This window comes from Sycon ciliatum, chromosome 1 (assembly GCF_964019385.1).
Source record: "Sycon ciliatum chromosome 1, ocSycCili1.1, whole genome shotgun sequence".
Taxonomy (NCBI): domain Eukaryota; kingdom Metazoa; phylum Porifera; class Calcarea; order Leucosolenida; family Sycettidae; genus Sycon; species Sycon ciliatum.
The window spans coordinates 55910101-55934363 of record NC_088643.1 but is presented as its reverse complement, the minus strand read 5'-3'; the positions used below and the strand labels follow the sequence as shown (position 1 = coordinate 55934363).

General features: G+C 46.3%; 2 protein-coding genes across 2 annotated transcripts in view; one reads left to right on the top strand and one right to left on the bottom strand.

The window, feature by feature from the left end:
- Nucleotides 1–18771, top strand: part of LOC135804441 (uncharacterized) — a 33321-nt gene extending 14550 nt beyond the window's left edge. The window contains exons 8-33 of the mRNA XM_065318309.1: nucleotides 817–896; nucleotides 1106–1210; nucleotides 1818–1867; nucleotides 2600–2652; nucleotides 2834–2871; nucleotides 3147–3190; nucleotides 3861–3957; nucleotides 4241–4302; nucleotides 5112–5161; nucleotides 5882–5982; nucleotides 6369–6428; nucleotides 7940–8095; nucleotides 8483–8587; nucleotides 8849–8962; nucleotides 9491–9577; nucleotides 10352–10417; nucleotides 10789–10867; nucleotides 11359–11466; nucleotides 11722–11764; nucleotides 12109–12178; nucleotides 12502–12558; nucleotides 13218–13298; nucleotides 13454–13554; nucleotides 14350–14459; nucleotides 17522–17585; nucleotides 18119–18771. Of these exons, the coding sequence (XP_065174381.1) occupies nucleotides 817–896; nucleotides 1106–1210; nucleotides 1818–1867; nucleotides 2600–2652; nucleotides 2834–2871; nucleotides 3147–3190; nucleotides 3861–3957; nucleotides 4241–4302; nucleotides 5112–5161; nucleotides 5882–5982; nucleotides 6369–6428; nucleotides 7940–8095; nucleotides 8483–8587; nucleotides 8849–8962; nucleotides 9491–9577; nucleotides 10352–10417; nucleotides 10789–10867; nucleotides 11359–11466; nucleotides 11722–11764; nucleotides 12109–12178; nucleotides 12502–12558; nucleotides 13218–13298; nucleotides 13454–13554; nucleotides 14350–14459; nucleotides 17522–17585; nucleotides 18119–18359 (2222 nt within the window). The 3' untranslated portion in view covers nucleotides 18360–18771. The remainder of the gene's footprint in view (nucleotides 1–816; nucleotides 897–1105; nucleotides 1211–1817; nucleotides 1868–2599; nucleotides 2653–2833; nucleotides 2872–3146; nucleotides 3191–3860; nucleotides 3958–4240; nucleotides 4303–5111; nucleotides 5162–5881; nucleotides 5983–6368; nucleotides 6429–7939; nucleotides 8096–8482; nucleotides 8588–8848; nucleotides 8963–9490; nucleotides 9578–10351; nucleotides 10418–10788; nucleotides 10868–11358; nucleotides 11467–11721; nucleotides 11765–12108; nucleotides 12179–12501; nucleotides 12559–13217; nucleotides 13299–13453; nucleotides 13555–14349; nucleotides 14460–17521; nucleotides 17586–18118) is intronic.
- LOC135804442 (transmembrane protein 208-like) lies at nucleotides 18547–22977 on the bottom strand. The gene is made up of 6 exons (XM_065318310.1): nucleotides 22805–22977; nucleotides 21516–21605; nucleotides 20621–20680; nucleotides 19785–19921; nucleotides 19354–19438; nucleotides 18547–18899 (listed from the first exon to the last, which is right to left on the bottom strand). Exons 1-6 carry the CDS (start codon nucleotides 22808–22810, stop codon nucleotides 18765–18767), a joined length of 513 nt encoding a protein of 170 aa, XP_065174382.1. The 5' UTR covers nucleotides 22811–22977; the 3' UTR covers nucleotides 18547–18764.
- Between the last annotated feature and the right edge of the window lie 1286 nt (nucleotides 22978–24263).

Below are 24263 nucleotides of genomic sequence, written 5' to 3'. Positions count from 1 at the left end.
GTTTTTGCCGTTTACACGAGAACGAAACGGAACGAAAACGATTGAAAAACACTTTGAGGCCGTTTTTCGTTTGAAACGTTTTTGAAACGTTTTTCAGCGTTGTCGTGTAAACGCTCTTATCAAAATCTGTGGAAGCGTATTCTTTTGAAAACGTTTTTGACAAAAACGTTTTTCAATCGTTGTCGTGTAAACGAGGCCTTAGAGAGCTTTCAAGGCTGAAGCTTGTTAAAATTGACACATGTGCCAATGTAAAACAGTATTAATTCTCGGATACTGTAGATGGCAAGAGCTTGTCCATCAATACGATGAGTCGATGGCACATAAGGAAATGTCTAGCTACAGGACTCGAAAGCACACCTGCCGATAGCTGAAATATACAACAGTGGCATGACTTGATCCCCCTGACGAGTACTAGAAATCGGTTAGAGACCCAATTTCTCGCTCCACATACACCGACATAACGACATGGACCCAGACAACAGAGGCAGGAGCACAGAGTGAGGGTAGTACGCCGCAGCCAGATGTGACACTCCGCTCGGCCAGCGAGAAATATAACAACTTTAGAATGTGCGAAGGCATGAATTATTAGCAACGGCGTTTCATGGATCACGAACAAATTGATTGTGCGATAATTTATCTCTAAACTGACTGGGAGTGTCACAGTGTTCTCTGTCGATTGTGGGCCAAATTGTAAATTATCTGTTTTATCATCTGGCGAGATTGCTGGGCAGTTGCTCATAACTTGTGCCTAATTGTTTCTTTTTTCATCCTACTTTATTGATGAATTGAGTTGGTTTCTATTTTATCCGTGTACAGACTTTCAAGTGATTGTGTCTGGAAAGCCTCCATCTTGTCTCGAAGCAGGGAAGATCCTCAAGGCTGGCTACACATTGCAGGTGAAGATTTAGACAGGGATATCTCATGTCTCTAGATTGAAGTATTCGGTTGCATTGCTGTCATGCTCTTGCTGTCACTCACTCTCACTCACTCACTCTCTCACTCACTCACTCACTCACTCACTCACTCTCTCTCTCTCTCTCTCTCTCTCTCTCTCTCTCTCTCTCTCTCTCTCTCTCTCTCTCTTCTTGACATTCCACTGTCTCAGTTGGCTGGAGATCTCACTGAACCGGACGCTGAGCTCAGCGTTGCAGGCATATTGAACAGTATTGTGAAGAGTGATCGCGAAGATGGTCTTGTACCAACTGTGGTGGTAAGTCATGCATGATACGGAATGGGGCTGCTTTCAATGTATACTTTCCGCTTTGTGTGGCTATTGTGTAATCACATGAACCAGAAGCATACTTAGTCCCGTAAAGGAAAGTGTGTAATCACTTCGAATCCTTCCTTGATGTGATCCTGGGGTGATGCAGATAGGTGGTCATGCACAGGTTCAGCATGTATGAAGTTCTGAGGAAGACCCAGATATCAAGTATGACAGCACTCATGGGCCAGTTCAATACATGTATTTCATCATCACATGCTAAGCTCTACCTCCTTGTTCACTACCGGCATTCCGTTTCCACATTCTCACCTTTGACATCCTTGCCGGGCATGCCAATACTCAATGTTGGCATGCTCCCCTTGATCAGGGTGTGCCAATGTCAACACGAGAATATGTACGAGTACTTCTCGGAGTGGACACGGATTGTCCCATACCTGTGATTCTAACCTGTGTTGCATCTGATGCTGTGTGCCTTGCGTGCTTATGAGATTGACTGTGTGCTTCTGTGTACCGGTACGCATGCATGCATGCACCTTTTGCCTATGTCGTAATTATTATGTGTGCTTGTCCTTGGGCGTGTTGTTACGGCCTACAGGTGGATGAGTCACAGATGTGCCTTGGTTTGGTGTACTCCAGTGCTGGCAGGTGAGTGTGTAGCAGTTTCATTGTGCTGACCTATGTACTATGCAGCCAGTATTCTGTAACATGTCGTCAGTGCTTACGGCCGCCTAAGCCGATCCTCACACCAGTTATTCTACTCAAACTTGTAGTGGTAAAACAAACACTCACACCTGCTTCTAGTATTCGAATGTTCCTTTCATTATCAAATGTGCGTTGAGCATCAACACCCCAGGTGATATCATCATTTGTAACAGCTCATCCTGGGTTCAGAGCTAGAAGGACGCCATTAATACTGGCAGCATGTACTGGTCATCCAGCAATGTTGCTATTCCATCCGCTGCCTCCTTGTCCGAATTAGGGATCTAGAGGAGTGAGTGTGTTCACTGGAGCAGTCGTCCATGCCCAGCTAGGAGAGCCACTGCATACCAAGCGAAAACACATCATGACTCATCTAGAACTGATACCGAGCTAGACATCAATGTGCAGCACTTTCCTTTGCGAACTTAACTCAGAACAGCGAGCTGGCTGTGTACTAGTACTCGCTGTGGCCAATCATCCCGCCAGTCAAATTTGAGCCCTCACGTTATTATCAATGCCAGGAATGTGTTATGTACAACTTTTTAGCCACAAGACTTAATGCGCTGTAACTTGCCTAGTAAGAGTCATTACAAGAAAGGGAAACTTCAGGAAAACTCCTCCTGCTGTCAGGTTTTTCATGTGGTGTCTGTGTGTGCATAAAACATTGTTGTTGGCTAGCTTGGAGGAAGCAATCCGTCGCCGCCGCGGTGTGTATCAGTCAAGAAAGCGAGGTGAGTGAGCCTCCGTGAGGGGAAGGTATGTGTGCCTGCTTGCATGTGTTTATGTGTGCGTGCATGTGTGCCTGCTTGGGGCAAGTGTGCATCATCAGTCTTTGCACTGCTGTGTGCCTCACTGCTGCTGCTGCTGTTGTTAAATGCTGCGCTCCCTCGCTCTTGTTTGCTGTTCCTACAGGCCTCTGGTACAAGGGTGAAAGCTCTGGAGACACTCAGGTTAGTTACAGGCCATGTATTTTGCTATTCTCTTATTCCCTCTCTGCCTTATCCCCTTATTCCCTCTCTGCCCTATCCCCTTATTCCCTCTCTGCCCTGAAAATCTACCTGCCACAGGCACACACACACTATTGCTTTTCGGGGTGTGTCACATGCTGGTACCGTGTCCTCAAGCAACTTCCTCAGCTTTCTGTCTCTTTCTGTCGCTGGAGGGCGCATTCCAGAGTGTAACCAGGTGGTTGCTTGTTGACTTTGTGCTGCCTGCTGCTTTTCAGGATCTGCTTCGTGTGGATATCGACTGTGATTTCGACAGCCTACGGTATGTGCTGGTATTGTACTGGAAGCATGCTACACTGCACTGAAGGACCTGATATGTTTGTGTATACTGTCTAGCGAAAACTCAAATGTCATAGTGAAATCCTTGCCTCCTTGTCTCTACTGAGCCTTTCACCCATACTCTGCTAGGAAGTCTAACAGAGTACACGAACTCGCGATCTCAGTGTCAACTTTCACCCCTACTTTATGACCAGAGACGGAGTGCTGTACAATTTATGCAACCTTTGAAATTGGTGATCAGTGCTGCCGTTGGATTTCTCAGCACTGTTTTCAGACATGGTATACTATTTCTGAGCGGTATTTTTGCTATGCAAGGGATGTATCAGATGCCATTGACAGCGAGCTGGCCTGAATTAGATGGTCGTGAAGTACCGGAGTGGAAGCATTGGAACGGCAGACACTTGCTGATAGCCCTACATGCATCTCGAACTGTACCAGAACAAATGGATCTCTTTGCACGGCAGGTTTTGTTACATTTGCCGTCTCAACACCACCACCTCTGATATAATCATTATAATTATTGTCTGAGGTTTTGCACGTGACACTCGGAGAAAACCTTTTGGTCTCTGGTGTTTTACCTGTGTGTGATTATTATATTGATGCATACGTCATTTGGAATAGAGCCGGTCAATTTCTCCACTTTTGTCATGCAGATTTGTAGTTCGTCAGCATGGCGTGGGTTTCTGTCACCTGCAACGCTATGGCTGCTTTGGACCACGCACAGGCCTCGAAGCTATGGTCAACATACTGGTACGATATTGTTTCAGTGCTGCTCGCGCTGCTTGTTTGTTTGGCGAACTTCACTGCGCTCTGTTGATCGTGGCAGACTGCAGGGACGCATGTCTGTGGATGCACACTGTTCTTGTAGCAACAACTGTGCTTTTAGCTAATCTCTGCATAGCGTGCAGCATGTTGACGCGTATGCAATGTATTCTTTAATAACTGTGCACCGTGGGCTTGTTTGGGACTAGACTTGTCTGCGTTTCACCCGTCTTGTATCTCGTTGCTATAATATGCTCACAATCGCTTGCAGCAATCTCGCAAGCAGAACGCACCGGAAGGATCTTACACCAAGCGTCTCTTCGGTGACAATAAGTAGGTGTTGGAGCATCATTATAATTATCATGTGCTAACGTTATGTATGTACATTGTATAGAGTATTCTAGTAGCAGTACATGTAGTACATAGTAATACTGTAATACGGTATGCGAATACAGGCAATCAGAGCAATCAACAGACGATTGCTGTGTGATGATCGTTCAGTGCATCAAGCTTTAAGTTACTGTAGACCAGACTCCTATCTCCTTTATTCGTGTACAGTAAAACCTGTCGAGGCGACCACTCTGATAAAGTGACCACCTGTCCTAGAGGGCCACTTCAACGGGGACCAAGGAATTTTCGTTCCAGTCAAATGACCCTGGATTAGGTGACCACCTGGTAGTAGAGACCACGTTTGGACAGTCCTCTGAGCGGTCACCTTAGGCCGGCTTCACTGTATAACATTCTGCACTCTGGTGCATTGAGTACTGTTTCGGCATTCTCCAACTGGCCCTGATTACAATAGTGCTGTACTGTACTTCTAGTGCAATGGTTATGTTGTACTGTTGAGTCCTCGGATTCCCAATACGGTCATGTGGGTACATGTACATGCACATTACAGTCAAACCTCTTTAGAACAAACACCAGGGGACCGATGGTATTTGTTTGCAATAACGGGAGTTCTTATCTTGTACACGATGAACACACAGTGATTTATCCAGCAGAGTTAATACTAGTTCTTCTGTAACAAATGTTTGTATTACCAGTGTTCTTCTTAACGAGGTTTCACTGTATACCATCGCGTGGGCCGAATCCTTGATAGGTATTGTATCACTGCCCCTTGCTGCATGTCATCTCCTTCCCAGACTTCTTCAGTCAAAGCTGTTGGAAGAGGCACAGGAGTTAGCAGATGCAGGTGAGGAATCCGCTGCGCATTGATTGATCATCATGTGTTGGCGATGCTGGTACTCAAGGCTCTGCACTGTTCATTTACTGCGGACTCTATGTGTCAATGGGTTTGTCTGATCTGTAGTATAGCCGTCATCTAGTGTGAGGCTGACATGATCAGGTGCTGGAAGATACCCATTTGAACGCCATATTTGCAGTATTCAGTGCCAGAAAAGTCGGAAAATATCAAATAGACAACGAGAAGAAGTGTAGGCTGGTGTCTGATAATTGCTACAGTACCGTCGGGCGCCGAAGAACGGAGCGCCGAAGAACGGCGGCCTAGAATTTTACCAAGCACAGCATACCAATCTCTACCATGGTCTACCGGGTGACTCAACTGTGCATACACTGTATTACATGGAAATAAGAACGATCTAGGCTAGGAGACTGATCCCCCCAGTTCTTCGACGATCGACAGTACTGTAGAGAGTAGAGAGGCATGGAGCGCTTTTCAGAAACGTGTGGCAGAATTCGTTCCGTACTCTCCCTGTTTCTAGCAGGGAGCTGCTGTAAACATTCTGATTTCCTTTCAGGATAGGATGCAGGATAGGATGACCCTGGCCAGTGTTATACTACAGTGTCTATTTGGCCTTGTTGCTGTGCAGTGCATTTTACCTATTCATGATGGTGTGTTCTGCTTTCCTGCCATGTATACCGATGTGTCACTATGTGTGACCATGTTTTTCAGTGAGCCCAAAAGACGTGGCCTGGGAAGCAGCTGACGTGCTCTACTTCGCCATGGTCAAGTGCGTGCGAAGCGGCGTCAATCTGAGCGACGTGGAGCGCATGGTATGTGTTTCCCTGCTGACCCTCTACCAACACAACTGAGAGGAAGGGCATATTGTGCTGTGATTCACACGAGCATGGGTCACCCAAATAGAAGTTGAATTGCCTAAAAATGAGGTGCGGTGATGCTGACAGCAGTTTGTTGTACTTCAGTGCATTTCAACACTAACAAACACCAGGACATGTTTCATAATAAGTTGCACGTTTAACGATTTCCCAACACTCTCATACGTTGTGTATGTTTTCGTTGCTATTTCAAGTCTTACAGTAGTACAATATGATTGTCTTGTTGCATACAATGTTGCCATGCAAGACATCGAGTACATAATATTATTATTCTTGTGTGAATCCACGCGTAGCTTGGTTGTGCTCCGTGTGCCTGCATGCAGCTTGACCAGCGAACTAGGCGTGTACGTCGCCGTAAAGGTGATGCCAAGCCAAACATACAGGTGAGGGTGTGTGTGTGTGTGTGTGCGTGTGTGTGTGTGTGTGTGAATCCTTCCTTTACGATACTCCGTCCCCGTTCACTGCTACACTTGCATAGCACACAACGGCAATGCCGTACTGTTTTTTTTTCATCAACGCTTCATGCTGGTGGAATAGAACTGCATTGAAGCTGGGTTGTAGCCAGCTCGAAATTGAAAAAGGACAGCTGGGTTAGTTTGTGCATAGTCGTGTGAATCTGCATAGCTTCACTCTTTAGCACACAACGGCAACGTCGTGTTTTTTTTTCATCAACTCTTCATGCTGGTGGCATAGGATTGGTTTGAAGCAGGATTGTAGCCAGCTCGAAATTGAAGAGGGGCGGCTGGGTTAGTTTGTGTGTAATCGTATAAATCTGCACATGGCTTCACTCTTTGAGTACAGTACTCTCGGGTGTCGAAGAACTGGGGGGGGGTAAGCCTAGGCCGTTTTTATTTTCATGTACTGTGGTCTATGCACAGTTGAGTCACCGTGTATACATTGGTATGCTTTGCTTGGTGAAATTTTAGCCTGTTTGTTCTTCGGCACTACGTTCTACGGCACCCGGCAGTACTGCACAGCAGGATTGTAGTGACCTATTGCTATTTTACTGCACTGTAGCAAGGAAGCAGCAGCAGAGTGGGCCACTACTCTTCAGTGCCTGCATGCATATACAAGTATATGTAGTGCAACCTGCATAGGGAAGCACATGATTATTATCAAGAGTAGATAAACAAGAGTGTGCAACTCCGGATCTCTTCTGCACAATCGGCAGATACCCCTTGCCTGCGGCGGAATTTTTTGTTGACGTCACCTTTTTTCAGAAAAACATGCATTTTGCCGCAGAGCAGTGTGAGAGCACGTGCTGGGCACGTAAAACCCGGCCAAGTGCACGAGGCAAAACTGTCCAAAAGACTCGCAGCGCGTGCGTCGTCGAAAAGATTATGTCTACAAAAAAATTCCGCCGCGGGCCAACCCATCCTGGAGTTGCACACTCTTGTTTATCTACTCTTGGCAGGCACAGTGGGTTGGTCAAAGACCATGATTGAGATACGAGAGGTACCTGGTTCAAGTCCTGCCTGGGAGCGGTTTTTCCAGCCGTGCTGCTACCCACAGTCAACTGGGAACTTGTGGCCAGGCACAAGGGGTACATGGATGCAGCTAATGGGGTCGTTCTCGGCACTTGTGCCAGTGGTTGTGAGACTTATCCACTCACCCCCACCGTTAGGCGCTGCATCTGCCGCTATGATTTACCGGGTGTTAGCGGCCGTCGTGAGTTCCCTTCGGGAACGGACACGATAATTTACTTAAAAAAAAGTTTTACTCTTGTTATTATGTTGAACCATGCACTGTACAGTGGCGCGTTCGATTATGAAGGGGGGGGGGGGGGAGGGGTGGCCAACACCTGATGGAAGGTGCAGCAGCACGCGCAATGTCACATTGGTTACATACGTTACCTGACGTTGATACACTTAATTAACGTTGTGTTTCACTTCAGCTGGCAGACAATGGCGCCCAGCCCATGCGTCAAGTGTCTCCACAGCTGTCCGCTGGGCCAGTGCTTGGGACGCAAGAAGGCCCAAAGTTGGACAAGTCAGGCGCAGGATCAGCAGCAGCAGCACCTGTGCCCACGGTGTCGATTCAGCCTGAACCGGTATGTGTAGTGAGATGTGTGTGGCACATGTGCTGCGACATGCCCTGTGTGTCAGTGTGTGTGCGTCATACATGCACATGTGCATGTGTGCTTGTGCTTATGCCAGCAGATATTGTTTACCTTGTGCTTTGCATCTTGTCAGGAGCTGCATCTGCGCCTTGGTCCTTGAGGGTGGTGGCATTCTTCTGGGTGTGGAAAAGTCAGTCAGTCTAACTCTCATAAAGCTGCAAGCCAGGGATTTATCACAGCTTTCCTGTTCATTTTCTTCCAACTTGCATGCAATCATTTCATGTATGCTCATCTCTTCAGCATTGTTTCTGGAGAACAGGGTACACTCTTCTATCTAACTGTTCTTTGGGTTGGTGTGTATTTGCATGTCGGATGTAGTTTACCAGCCTGCAGGTGCATGACAAATCCTCCATTACTGCAGATCAGGAGCAGAAACTCTGCCAGAGGCCAGCAGTCACTGACAATGCCCGACTGATGAAGATCGTAAGCTTCCTGTGATCCGTCTGTGTCGTGTCTGATGTTGGTATTGCAAGTCTCGTAATTATTTCTACAGAATGTCATGTTTAGTGTGTGTGTGTGTGCTCTCTCCATTGCATTGTAGTAGATTGTGGGCATTGTGTGAGGGTTTTCATCCGTTCTTGCACGTGGTATTTTGCGTATAACGTTAATAGCCATCGGTGTGCGTGTGTGTGTGTGTGTTTGCGTGCATGTGTGCACATTTGCTCACTATCTTTTGGTCTGCAGGTGCAGCCAATTCTTGCTGACGTGCGCTCTCGTGGCGATGACGCTGTCCTGGAACTAACAGCCAAGTTTGATCGGGTCAAACTCGACTCACCTGTTATCACTGTGCCTCCATTGGTGAGTGGCCGCCAGAGTTAGTCAACCTCCCATATATTCTGGCAGGGAGCGTTCACATTCAATTCCTATTTTAGCACAGTGAAACTTCAGTAGAAAGTGCCTTGGATATAACATTCTTTTTGCTTTGCATTTGATATAAAGTACACAGTTTTGAAGACCCAGCATCTCCTTTTCCAGCCATTTGACCTGCGATATAGAGTATGTCGACTATAAAGTACTTCTGCAGTATTTGAAGACCCAACATATCCTGTTGTGTTGCAGTTATTTGACCAGGGATATGGAGTATAAAGTACTGATTTGTATGTCCCTTGGAGGTACGTTATGCATGTGCTGAAGTTTCACTGTTCTTTGCTATTGTGTATGTTCTAATCTGAGTCTAAATTTTGCCTGAGATTGCACACAATGAGCTAGGTGTCTCCTGCTTGAGTGTGAGCTGTTGTGTGCAGGTGTCCTCCGCTACAAAGTACATCACGCCCAATGTGCACTTTGTCAATTGACAGCATGTACGTGCTGTCCTTTTGGTTTCAGGAAGAAGTCCAGGTGACGGACGATGTGCGTGATGCTCTAGAGGTTGCGTATGCTAACGTTCACAAGTTCCACGAGGCTCAGCTCACTGTAAGTGTGTGCCAGTGGATATGACTGATTGTGTGCCGACTAGCAAGTGGTGTTATTTCGGTGATACATAAACGTGTTTGAGTGTCGAATATTGAAATAACTCTGGAGTTGCACATTCAGAGGAGCGGGGACTGAGACTGTTTGTATGTCTGTGGTGTCCCTCACCCTCGGTTGAATGCACCCTGAACACATTGCATTGCATGGCATAGCTTTGTCTTATGGAAAATGTTGCTTCTACTGCTGAACTTCACCAGTAACCCGTGATCCTGTAGTGTTTCTAGGTAGGCTGGCCATGTACGTGGCAGTCTCTTTCTTCAATGTGTCCACCATCTTTTCGATTATTTCTTCGTAGCGAATTTCCGAGTATATACCGCCTATGCACATGTGCATACGGATTTCTGGTGTAGTTTGTCCTCATTTCTAAATTACTTGCTGCCTGTTTAGTGTGTGGCATGAAACTCAAGAGTTGCAACGAGTTGCAACAACCTAGCCCTGTGCCTTTGTCGTTCTGTATATTTCTAAATTATTCTGTCAAGTATGTACTCATGCAGTGCCTTTACACTAACCGGGAGTCACTTATGCATAAGGTTTGAACTGTCAGTCTGCACCACCTTGTCCATGGGTGCCAGAAGTAGAGCTGCTGTGTTGTACTTGAAGTCGGTACTATCATTAATAAAAGATTCATTGTGCTTGTATACAGTACTGATCAGTGGAATTATTCCCTGAACCCTTTCATTAATGCTGTGTGTTCTTCGTTGACTTGTGTGACTTCAGGACACTCTCCGGGTTGAAACATGCCCGGGTGTGAAGTGCCAGCGATTCTCCAGGCCTATCCAAAAGGTATCAGGATTATTCTAATGTAGTTGACCCTGCTTTATAACTTTCTTGCAACTTCACAGCTCACTGATGCTCCCTAATCTTATTACGACTTCATGGCTCACTGGGCTAGGCGAGGAGTGATACGAGCAATTTGTTCAGGACGGGTTTGGTGTAGCTCCTCCTTGAATGACAGTCATATATCTTCTTGAAGTATGAGTTATGAGTAACAATCTACCAAGTGTGGCTCAAATTGTTTAGTATCTGATTGAACTGGCGCCATTGCATGTGTTTTAACTTTTTAGTCAAAAACCCTGGCTGACTTTACTTTTTCGTCAAACCCCTGGCTGATGACGATGCCTGTATTTGTGTTACATGCTGCTGGTATGTGTCAGGTTGGTCTCTACGTGCCGGGTGGTTCAGCGGTGCTCCCGTCCACTGCTCTCATGCTGGCCATACCAGCCAGGGTAGCAGGTAAGTGAGAAAGTGGTGGGTACCCCCCCCCCCCCCCCCCCCCCCCCCGTCAGCAAGGCCAAGTGAGACCTGTGTGATGTTGCTGTTGCCTGGCTGCCAGTCTTGGCTGATATGTGTTACCATCGTGTGGCATTCTTCAGTCACATTTGCTCAGCCAGACATGATTCATTCTTCAGTCACATTTGCTCGGCTAGACATGATTCATCTGTTTAGGCTTGGGCTGTCGATACGTCCATAGTGATAATTTTTCTAGTTTTGTTGTTTGTGCTAAATCATGCCCTGGTGTTTCCTGTGCGTAAGCCGCACATGTTTGTGCTGGGATATGAAAGTTTGCACTTTATGTTTCTCAACGGTCACTTTGCTCACTGCTCATTGCTCATTCTTGGCTCGTTCTGTCTAGATATGGTGACCGACCTCCTTGTCATTCAATCAACCTTGAATGTACTTGTAAGAAATGCTCTTGCTTTGCTTGTTGTTTGTTTGTTTGTTAGGTTGTGAGAATGTCTTGCTTGCAACACCGCCCAGGAAAGATGGCACAATATCACCGGAAGTCCTGTATGTCGCTGCCAAGAGTGGTATCAAAACAATACTTTTAGCTGGTAAGTAAGCAAGATCACGAATCTTGTCATACGACATGCTAGCAGGGTTTATTTCTTCTGTCTCACTTATGGTAGGCATTAAACCAATCAAAACGAGTGTGAAAAACACGAAAAAGGCGGAGCTCAAGAAGCTGCTTCTGCATTCGAACTTGTACCTACTCGTGGCTTGTATTCCTATTACTACGTTAGTCTTTTCCTGCAGGAACGCGGCCCTTGATCGAACTGGATTCTTTCTTATTTGTTTCTAATGTCCAGGTGGTGCCCAAGCTATTGCTGCCATGGCGTATGGGACCAAGAGGTATGTTCTGTTGTTCATTGCTGCTGGTTACCATTAGGATGATGATTAGAATCCTGTGCTGGAGTTTTGAGCCTCGCCGGATGTGTCCGTATTTGTGGTACAGTATGTGTGTGTAGCTGCATCTGCGCCTTGATCCTTGAAGGGTGGTGGCGTTCCTACGGATGCGGAAAACTTGGTTTCCAGCCGAGTCTCACGCGAACAGTGACATTTTTTTAAATTTTTTTAAATGTGTGTGTGTAATTATGTTTCAGGCTTCTTTGAGTTTGCTTCATGCATACTGTAGTGTCATGCATTCTGTAGTGCGTATTGTAGTGAGCTACTGTGTGCTTTGTCTTGCTTTCCAGTGTTCCCAAAGTGGACAAGATCTGCGGTCCCGGAAACTCATTCGTCACGATGGCCAAGATGCTTGTACAGGTGAGAGGACATGCATGGTGTATGGTAGTGCAACTGTCTTCAAGGAGAGCCCATGGCAGCTGTGGTGTTGGGTTACGCCATATCTGTGCTGATACCACCCGTCAGGTGATTGTTTTCACACGTTTGTTCCCCGATTCAGAGATCCTGGTTTGCTATTGCATCTGTCGCCATTGTCGACATAAAAGCCGCCATCATTTTTTCTATGAGCATTTCCAGTATTTTCCACCATTGCCTTGATCGGGCATGTGCACTTTTCTCGAGTGGAGATTACCGGCGTTATGCCTGGTGTACTTGTGTGCTGTTTTTCACCACTCTCTTTGCAGAATGACAGTACTGCAATGGTTAGCATTGATATGCCGGCGGGACCTTCAGAAGTCATGGTCAGTATGACTGGTGCTGTTGTGTGTTTTAAACCTGCGTTGTCCTCTTCAAGCTGACACCGATCTTTTCTCCTTGGCCACCATAGTTCCTGTGATCCGTACAATGTCCTATGCTTGGCCATGGAAACCTGTGTCAATCTATTCTGTTGGTGTAAATACGAAGTATGATTGCGTAGTGCTGTGTGGTGGCAAGTGACATCCATCTAGTTCTATACCACCCAGTAAACGTACTTACACGTAGCTGCTTACTCTGTGTATGTACAATATCGTCTGATCATCGCCTATTAGCATGACACTCAGATTAACAACTAACAACCTGTTCCATTGTGTCCACTGTATGTGCAATTGTCCATCCTGTTCAACGTTGAAAGAAGGCAAAAGGGCGTGCATGAATAGCCGTACACTTCCCATGCATGTGTGCACACGTATCGAGCATGTTCACGTGCAGAAACCCAGACGCGTGCCTATGGTGAAGTAAGATAAAGCTAAACAAACAGACGTCGAGATCTCACTTGCTACCACTGCTATTGTACACTGTAGTGTGTACACTGTAGTGTGTACACTGTAGTGTGTACACTGTAGTGTGTGCTCTGTGTACATGTTCATGTACCTGTATATAGTGTACATGTGCATTGATTGCCTCGGTTGTCTGTGTGTAGGTTGTGGCTGACTCAACAGCCAATCCAGAATTTGTAGCAGCTGATCTCCTCTCTCAGGCTGAACACGGACCAGATAGTCAGGTAGGTGCACTGCTGCTAGTCTCTTGTCTCCTTCAGAGTGTCAACTACCTTGTAGAGCATGCGGAACCAGTCCTTCCGCACTCTGCTATTTCATTGACAATGCTCATCCATGTCTCTGCTGACCATTGATCGCTGTTGTCGTTGGTTTCGGGCAGGTTGTACTCGTCGCAGTCAATCTAACTACAGCTGAGTTGGACTGCATACAAGAGCAAGTGAAGTCGCAGTTGAGCACTCTACCACGGGCTGAGATTACTAGGTGAGTCTGCTTGAGCACATGCCCTATGATGCAGTGTTGGCAAGTGTTGTATTGTGTGTTGTTGTGTGTGCGAGATGTGTTGTGTATCCTTCACACTTCCGGGTGTGAGCGATTTTCAGGATGCCCTTCAGGGCATAGCTTAAGGATTTCATTTAGCTCGGACAAATGTCCTTCCGTTTTGAAATCTGTCCGGACATGCCCGGACATTTTCCACGACACATTTTCAGGGTGTTTCTTCTTCCTTTTTAGTAGTACTTGTACAGTGAAAGAGTGAAAAATAAAAGATGACATCTTCCTCTCAAGAGCGAACAACTGCACTAGCAGTCCAACCCATCGATTCAAGTGCGAAGTCGACACCAATGGTCGAGACTCGAAAGTGTGAATTGACTGTAGCAACAACGCGTTGCTACAGGCAGATCAAGTAAATATAGTGAAGTCTACGCCTGAGACTACGGTGTACGTGTTAGTTGTACGATATTCAAGTCGCATTTGGCACGAAGCTCCGAAGAAAGCCCAACTCTGCATAAAAAGGTCGAAAGGTCGCTGCTCTTTTTTTACTTTTTTGACCGGACACTATGTCTGGTGAAATTGAAAACGTCCAGTCAGTGGCCGAAAATGGCCGGAAAATGTCCGATGTCCGGCCGTTAATCTATGCCCTGCCCTTTTGCAGCATCCAACTGGGCAAGAACGAGGTGCATGGAAAATAGTGTAGATGAACCATGAGCAATGCTTAAATCAATGGTGGTGTGAACTATAAGCAATGCCTAACTCAAGTGGGGTGTTTTGTTGTTCTAGTGTTGCCCTCGGCAAGAGTTTTGTGCTGCAAGTGAAGACAATGGATGAAGGCCTCGAATTCGCTAACCGATATGCTCCGGAGCATCTTATACTGAATGTGGAAGAGGCTGGTAAGAAAGATATCCTTAGAAGCACGTTCAAGTGCATTTCTAAGGGGCCGTTTACATGAGGAAAATAAGCCTTATTCGCCTCGGGCTTATTTTTCAACCGTTTACATGACGGTTGTACGGGGCTGAGTTCAGGTGAGTGACTGCGAGTTCTGCGCGCATTTTATTTTTCAAATCGCACATGAACGCAGTGGTAAATGTTCGTGTCTGATGAAATTTGGATCAAGAAATGCCGGCTCAGGTTTCTACTGCCTTTCCAATTGTCACTTATTTTTCGAGAAGGTGAAGGATGGGCTAGGACCTTCCACTGGACAAAAACTAGAAGAAAACATACCAAGAAATAAATAAAAGAGACGCACTGTCCACGGCCACATTCTCTCAGGTTCACGAGGCAAAATCGAAAAATACGGAAAAACTCGCTTATAAGCCCTTCTTGACCGTTTACATGACAAAATAAGCCCTGGGGGTTGGATAAGCTCGGGGGTCAAGGGTAGGGCTAGTTCAGCTCGGGGCGAGCTGAATAAGCCCGCCTGACCATGTAAACGCGCGCTCTAAAATGACTGGGTGACAGATCAAGGCGGGCTTATCGTAAGCCTAGGGTTGAATAAGCCCGGGCTTATTTTTCTCATGTAAACGGCCCCTAAATCCGGATGCTTATCCTAATACAGGTGGAATCCTGATAATTCGAATATGGCTTAATTCGAACATACCCCTTAATTAGAAGTTTTTCCAGGACCGATTTCTATCAATACGAGTCCCGCATAAAAAATTCTGATAATTCGAACCTCGAACTGGATATGTCCGGTTAATTCGAAGTCCCACAGATTCCACTTACCGTACTTCCGCACATATAAGCGCATGTGCTTATGTCCGAATATAAGCGCACCCCTCAATTATAAGCGCATGTGCTTATATGTGAACACTATTGGTGAAAAGGCGGGAGCGAAATATACCACTAAGTGGTGTGATGACACCATTGCTTAGGACACAGACAAACCTGTATTGCGCATATAAGCGCATGGGCTTCTACCCGAACATGTTTACACAGCCAAAGATCTTTTTTGCAGCAAATTTTCGCTTATAAGCGCATGCGCTTATATGTGGGGAAGTACGGTACATAGAAAATGTGTGGGATTTGTGCTGATATTTCGAAGTTAGCAAAGTGTAATTCGAAGTTCACTGTACATTGTACTGGTCAGTTCAGTTTGCATGAGCAGGCTGTGCCGGTCAGTTCAGTATCCGCGAAATATGTGTCTAAGGTCCATAGCGCAACTCTGCGTGACCATGAGAGCATTTTGACATACATATTGTGTTGTGGGTTCATGTTTGGATAATTAGAATGTCCTGATAAGGCCACCTAGAATTAATTCGTTGTTTCGGGTCACATCACTCATCCGTACCAGGGTCGGTCGGTCGGGTTTATTTTTTATTTTATTATATTTTTTTATTTTGGTTACTGCCATGCGCGCCATATGGCCATGTGCATACATAATAACAAGAGTAGATAAACAAGAGTGTGCAACTCGCGGATGGGTAGGCCCACGGCGGAATTTTTTGTTGACGTAATCTTTTCGACGACGCACGCGCTGCGAGTCTTTCGGAAAGTTTTCCCTCGTGCTCTTGGTCGGGCTTTACACTATATGGTCGGTGCCCAGCACGTGCTCTCACACTGCTCTGCGGCGAAGTGCGCGTTTCTCTGAAAAAAGGTGACGTCAACAAAAAATTCCGCCGTGGGCGGGGGTATCTGCAGATTGTGCAGGAGAGATCCGGAGTTGCACACTCTTGTTTATCTACTCTTATCGATTAGCCTTTGTCCATCAAGCCAGTCGATCAAATCTAGACGATCCAGCGCCTTCAGATCTAGGTCCCCAGCTAGCTCCAGGACCAGATCTTGACCTCGCTAGCAAACGAGTCTGACGAGCAGCTCCCACCAAAACTTCTAGAATTCTGTCAATGAGCGACACGGTGGCGGAGCTGATGTTGTTTCAGGACCGATCGCGGATCGGAGAATATACAACGTCGTCACCAAGCGCTGCAGCCTGTCATTTGGCTGCTTCTGACTCTGAGATCGACTAGTCATCATGGTCATGTACGTACATTTGCATGCACAATCAAAAAAAAAACATTTTGCGGTCGGGTGACCCGAAACAACGAATTAATTCTGGGTGGCCTAATTAGAAGTTTTTCCTGGCATTTTGAGGTTCGAATTATCAGGATTCCACCTGTAGTAATTGAAAAAGAAAGCCCCTTGTTCTTACCATGGCTCCAGGGATGGATAGGATTATGATGTCAGATGCAAGTGCACAGTACATGTATGTATTCTAATGGAAATTGGCGTACATGTATAAGCACTGTTTCCGAATATAGTGCGTCCTCCGCCTTGTAACAACCAACCCCCCCCCCCCCCCCCCCCGTGGTTGGCTATCACCCCTCTCTCGCACTTTGCGTGCCAATTGGTCATGAACCACGAGTTGAGTGAAATAAATAAATAAAAACAATGTGTCTATTTGTTAGTGTTGAAAGGATCTCATTGGGTACTCGTTAGCTTGCTCGCCAGAAACTCGGCTCGTTTTTGCGGCGAGCTTTTTTGCACTAACGAGCATCGTATACGTTACAGCATGCACATTACAGAACAGTCAGTGCATCTAGTGAATCACTGTTCGAGCGAAAGCCATGCTTAGTCGTTTTGGAAGTTTTTTCCCGCAATGCAGCGAAGAACAGGGCTACTTTCAATCTTTGAAAACGGTCTTTTCTTACAATGGCGGCTGAACGAAGGTGCAGAAAAGACATCTCGACACCAAATACCTGTCCGAAGTGAAGCCAGTCAAAAGCAGCAGCAACCCCAGTGCTGGCGGTGAAATTCAAAACAGCTGAATTTAAAAAATCACCTTTGCCACATCAGTGAAACTCGTTAACTCACTCGTTTGTTATAGATACGCTCGCTTCAACACTACTATTTGTAAAGCAGATTTGCAGTAAACACTTGGTTTAAGAAAAGTTCTTTTGAATTTCTATGTCATGTTTCTTGTTTCCCACTTCTGTCTTGTTCTCGACTGATTTTGCAGCAAAGTACCTTGACAAGGTTATGAATGCTGGCTCTGTGTTTATTGGCCCATACTCGGCAGAAAGGTAAAGGCATCAATCTGACATCTGTGATACATGTGCAATGTGCGCTGATTTGTAGATGTCAGCATCCCTCTCTCTTGTTTTTGATATTATTATCAATGAAAATTGCAAAATCACTCAACTCACATTTAATATGTCTAGTTGGAAAGAAGTACTGTTTACTAGTGTTTAGTGTTTATCAAGAGTACATGAAAACCAGAGTGCGCAGCTGGGATGGGTTGCTGTCACGGTGGAGTACCGTGAATACATCATTGTAGTGATGTAGTGCGTACCAGCAGGATTCAAGCAGGTCTCTTTCTGAACAACTGCAGCTCAGTTGTACGCACTACGCCATTTCCCGCCTCAGATCTGCGCCAAATATGATGTAGTCACGGAATTCCGCCGTGACAGACACCCAAAGTAGAAAAAGCCCCAAGCTGCACGCTCTGGTTTTCATCTACTCTTGGTGTTATCTGTATTCACTGAGTGCCCATGTCAACCAACTGCTGCTGCTGTGCTCTCATGCTGTGTGTTGTCTGTGTTCACTGTGACAACAGCTGTGGAGATTACGCATCCGGCACGAACCACACGCTACCGACGTACAGCTATGCCAAGATGTACAGCGGCGTGAGCACGTCCACCTTCCAGAAGTACATCACGTCGCAGGAGCTGGACGCCGAGGGACTGCTCAACATCGGACCGGCCGTCGCCACCCTGGCCGCCGTGGAGGGGCTGGACGCTCACCGGCAAGCAGTGGTGCGCCGCATGGCACACATCAAACAACACCAGCAGTCGTAACCATATGGTGACGGCACACCCCCTTTTTTCCTCTCTCTCTATTTAGTTTCCTTACTCTCTGATCTATTAGCACTGAGTACTATCAACAGTTGTGTATACCTCACACTCAGTATTTCTAGTATTTATTTTACCATGTCACATATCCGCGCCTGGCGACACCGAGGTCAGACTTCATATAACCCCAATGCTGATGACTGCACATTCGTATTCTCTTGCTTCCTGCTACATATTAACAGTGAAACCATTGTTATTTTTGCCATCTACACACACATGACATCTTCTAGAACTGCACTGCAGCTTGTGAAAATAATAAGCAACCTGAATCTTCTTTAAAAAAAACCCACAGCACATTTTTCATGAATAACACAAAATCAATATAATTATTGAATTGTAATCAAGGACATCTTATCGATGAACAACTTTTTGCACTCGTGATCGTCGCCTGCCCTGGTCGGCCATCGGCTCTTCGCCGCCTTCCGGACCGTGAATCCATGGCCAGAGGAACTGAATCCACAAGTGGTAGAACATAAACGCTGGGATCTGTGACAGGAGAAAAAAACAGCGTGCACGGACACGCATACTTTTGAACTACATGCGTACACAGTGTGTCCGTAATCCCAAACGTCAATGGCAAGGGGAACCAAAATTAGGGAGTCTTATGAACCCGGGAGAGAACATGGTGTAAAGGCCCAGAGGATTTGTGCCCCCCTCTTTGAGTGGTCCGTACACCCCACAGGATGGGTACCTACCCCCCCCCCCCCCCCCCCCCCCCCTTTGAGTGCTCAGTACACCCCACAGGATGGGTACCTACCACTAACAAAAAGCACTACATGTAAGAGAAACAGTCATGGGCATCCGACTCCCAGATGGTTTTCTTGTGGCCTGTCGGCTTGGCGGTGAGTAAGTCAAGTTAAGATTCCAGTGGCAGGAAAGTCACAAGCTCCAATGCTGAGCAGCAAACTTCCTTGGTGCTAACCATATCATAAATACTTACCACAAACCAGAGCAGAAGGAAGTAACCTGACACGCTACCAAGAACGATGACAGCACCAGAGAAGATGACCACATCCTTGATGTATCTGCATAACAGCAGAGACAGCATACGATCGGCATGATGTTTTCATTGTTCGTTCTCACTATACCTCTTTTGTTCCTTTTCGCACCATTAGCACTGCCACCTGTACCAACTAGAATATAAACCTCAACACTTGCTGCACCATGCACACCAGGCGCTCTCTTTCTCTGTTTCATGTGCAGCCAATCCCCCCCACACACACACCCAGCACAAACACACGGTGTGCAAGGACACACACACACACACACACACACACACACACACACACACACACACACACACACACACACACACACACACACACACACACACACACACACACACAGAGTGAAAACGAGTAGTAGACTTACTCTGTCATTCCTTCAGTCATGCCCAGGTCTAGACCAGCATCCACCAGCTGCCCATTTGCGGAGAAAGATGCCTTAGCGCTTGTGTACATCATGAGAAAACCTGCTGTGGCAGAAGCAGCTGACAGCAGCCAGCCAATCTACAACAAGAGTAGCCAAACATGACAAGATTCCAGAACAACAGAACAACTACAAACTTACAAACTACTCAAGCCAGCAACTAAGAGTAAGAGCAATGCGTTGCCTACAAGATTCCAGAACAACTACAAACTTACAAACTACTCAAGCCAGCAACTAAGAGTAAGAGCAATGTGTTGCCTACAAGATTCCAGAACAACTACAAACTTACAAACTACTCAAGCCAGCAACTAAGAGTAAGAGCAATGCGTTGCCTACAAGATTCCAGAACAACTACAAACTTACAAACTACTCAAGCCAGCAACTAAGAGTAAGAGCAATGCGTTGCCTACAAATTACTACAGTCCATTTAAAAAACATTGACAATCAGGTTTGGGTCTTAAAAAGTATGAAGATAAGGGAAAATCGGAAAACAAAGTACATAGAAGGGCTAGTCAGGGCATGGCAAATTGTCCTGTGAAGGTTTCGGAACAATTGGACCAGCCGTTAAGGAGTTAAGGATTTCGGCCAGGTTTCTGGCCTTTTCCCCTGGTTTTGACTTTGTAATCTCAAACAACAGCAACGTAGACAGAACACTAGCTTATCATCCCACCAACAAGGCGCCATGAGTCTCCTCCGTGATGTGATGTGTGAGATTTCACCATAGTGCCATTCAGTGCCATTGGCACTTTATGCTAGAACTAGGAGCTGCATTTACTCACCCATCTCAGCCACGAGAAGCTTGAACTGTAAAATAGAAAGTAAACTAGAAAATAGATAACCTGCACCGATAAAGAGCAACACGCGCACACGCACGCATGCGCGTGCACACACACACACAGAAATCAAAGAATTGAACTACACAGCTGTTAGCCCTTTCAGAGCCGCAGTAAGTGCAGATGATACGATACAAGCGGCCGGTGGCGGTACAGCAGATTCACATGTGCATCCTTGCTAGTACAGAACACTCCCTAACAGTGTTGCTTTCAGGAGACATCTTTATGGGAACACTAGACTACAACTCTTCAAGAGTATCTGTAATGACGTAAAAGGGTAACCCAGTCCACGGGTCTGTCAAAGCTTCCTCTGCACAACTAGTATATCAGGGGCGGATCCAGGAGGGGTTCCAGGGGTGCCGCAGAACCCCCTAAAATTCGTAAATGTACTACTGGCAACCATAATGCTTGTCCATGGACATGTATCAGCTATTCAGTTTTGGCTATACTGGAACCCCCCCCCCCCCCTGTAGAGATCGCTGGATCCGCCGCTGTATACCATAGAGACATACAGCCACTGTAGCCATACAGTCATGCACATGTCGCCTTTGGTTACCTACTTTTGTTCGCATCTACACGCAAATGGCTAGTGTCCAGTGGAATGCAACTGCAGCAGCTGAAGTGCTTAGCATAATGAGCAGCTATGAAGGTATGGCAAACTAGCATTTCTACTTGCCACTTCTCTTTAGATACACTTGATGCGTTCGCAAAATACGGCCGGCCAGTAGCGTGCATGTACTGCAAACTACTACACTAGCTATACAATCATCATGCGCTAAGAAAGAGAAAAAGTTCCCTAAGCAGTATGCATGGCACATGGCACATGTAGTCTTGTACTTGCATTTGGCACTACGGTGAAGGCTGCGTAGAACTTGAGAGTCTCCTGGTTGCCCTTGTAGATCTCCTTCTGGCCCTTGGCCTTTTGCTTGGGCTGTGCGCAAACGGAAAATCGGTGACAAGTGTACCAAATATCACAATGCAAACTCATGATGCGTACATAGTAACAGGTGAACTGTACAGACCCATCCAGCCATAGACAGGAGAATGGTATCCTTTCATGACAGGGTGTGTTTCCAGAAGAAAGTAGATGAACGAATAAGACTTCTTTATCAACTTGGATGCTTCTTTATCAGTCATGCTTTTATGTGCAAGACTCTACAGTAGCCGGCGGTTAACTCCATGCAGGGTTGGACTACCGCAGTACATGTACTTACGCAGGCATACAGTGGACATTGGGTATCACTTGACCTTACCGAACATGGCATTGCCTGGTCGCTCGAGCTCCATGACTTGCGAATGGTAGCCCTCGCTTCGTTTCGAGAGGGGCTTTGTGTTATTTCAAACAGTCGTTGCACGGGGGGGGGGGTATTATCCGAGAGGAGTACATTACGTGATTCAGAGCTACGGGCTTTTCAAAGTTATGGGCAGTACCCGGTACCGGACCGCTCGGAAAAGAGAGACGTGTATGGAGAAACAACTGGATTGTTAGACTCCTTTAGCATCACTGGATTGGTAGACTCCTTTAGCATCACTGGACAGTAGTGATTATCACTCTACAGTAGAATGCCGACTATCCAAACGTCAACTATCTGAACTATCGATAGTCCTAAATGCCTGTTTGAACTGAATTGAAGGGAGAAAAATGATTTTTTGCTATTTTTTACCAGCCGCAGCACAACTGAAAATGGTGGACAGGATGTGTGGCAGCAAGTTGTTGTCAACATATGTATCCCCGTGGCCGTGGGTAATTACGAGGAGCTGGAGTACATGTATCCTGTGGTAATGTCCATAATAATCAGGAATGATGTGTTGTAAGGGAATGTGCATGTTTTTGATGGGTATTCGCCTGCTCCCGTATCCAAACATACTCCCATCCAAGCCCCCCCCCCCCCCCCCCAGGCCCTGGAGACGGCTCGGTGGGTAATGGTGAATTATGTTGTTGGAAAAAAATAGAATTAGGTGTGCGGTTTCTTACCAGAAAATACAGCAACGGGGTGTTCTAGTACAAATGCTACTGTGACCTATCCTGCACTCAGACTAACTTTGTATTTGTAATACGGTAGTTGTAGTTACATCGATGAACACTGACCTAGTATTATAACAAAGGCTTTCAATAAAACAATTCCTTACCGCCATGTCTAAAGTTATTTAGATCCAGCAATGAAAACCATTCAAATACGAACTAATCCAAAACTCAGGAGTCGCGCGTCACTACTGGTAATACAGAATGCATGCAATTACAATGTACTCGGTCGAGTATTTCGTCCAGCTAGCACAACAGTCAACAGCCAACTGCTCTTTCAAAATAATGTCTTCATCGTCTCGCGTCTGCATGTCCTGGTCTACCATGCATAGTCGTGTATGATTAGTTGCTGCTGGATCATAGACAGTCGGCCGACATCCTGTACGCGGTACGGATGACAGTAAATCAACAGGGCCAAACAGGTCGGGTCGGGTAGACGCACAACTGTCATGTGCTTTCTATTTCTTCTGTTTGGGCCATCATGCATCCGGACGATTATGAAAGGGTGTGCAACCTGATCGCAGCTTTGCTCATAATGAGAGTAGTACAAATACGGCGAGAGAGGCGTAGAATTGCTCGTCTCCGGCTGGTCCAGCGCAGGTTATTCTCGGAAGGTAAGCTGCATAATAATTTAAAATCACATCAGCTGCCAATCACACACAGTCGCTCTGAGCCTGCATAGATTGATCAATGATGTCATTTGCTTTCCCTGTTTTGTTGACGGCTTTCTCTTATACATGTAGTTAATATAATGCTTTCAAAGCCTCAAACAAAGAGTAGATATACCGTATTTTCCGGAGTATATAAGCCGCACTCGTCTGGAGTATAAGCGCCGCACCCAGTTTTTTGGCACGAGATATAGCCATCAACCCCATCTACCCCATTTACCACCGTCAATTTGACCATCGTAGTATAAGCCGCACTGACTTTTTTGGGTGAATTACTGGTGTCTTATATCTGGTCAACGCTAGGCCAATTTTTCGGCTGATGCTCCGACACCAACATGACATCGGCCGACTGGGTCGGACCTACACCCCCCCCCCCCCCCCCCCACACACACACATGCACGCACGCACACACACACACTTGTTGGGAACGTGTGCGACAACACCGTACGCACCAGGCGATTTTCGCGCTGATCTTGAGAATTTTTCGTACGATGCCACAATCGGCCGAAACATTGGCCTAGTGTGGATCATGGACCAGGCATAAAGTGCGGCTTATTCCGGAAAATACGGTATGCCGCACGGACCAAGAAAGTGGGACTGAGATGGGGTTGGTAACGTCGAAGTCCCAATCATTATTTGAGGGCTTTGCCATCGGGGTGCACATCATGTTCATGCAGTATAACCGTATTGTAATAGCAGACTCGGACTCGGGAGTTGCACGCCTTGATGCTTTATATATACCGGTATGATTACGGAACAAAACAAACATTGGACTTGATAGGACGCTCACCAGGTACCAACCGAAGCATACTATCACACTGCAAGACTGTGCTAGTTATCAATATGATTTCACCCAGTGCCAACCGCAACATGCCATCACAATTGTCTGGAATACTGT

What these genes read in the sequence shown, in the direction of transcription:
- LOC135804442 (XM_065318310.1), bottom strand. An exon ending in GCTTCTCGTGGCTGAGATGG is followed by an intron (nt 19,922 to 20,620) that starts GTGAGTAAATGC and finishes CTCTTGTTGTAG; the next exon opens with ATTGGCTGGCTGCTGTCAGC. An exon ending in TCCTTCTGCTCTGGTTTGTG is followed by an intron (nt 18,900 to 19,353) that starts GTAAGTATTTAT and finishes CTCCTGTCACAG; the next exon opens with ATCCCAGCGTTTATGTTCTA.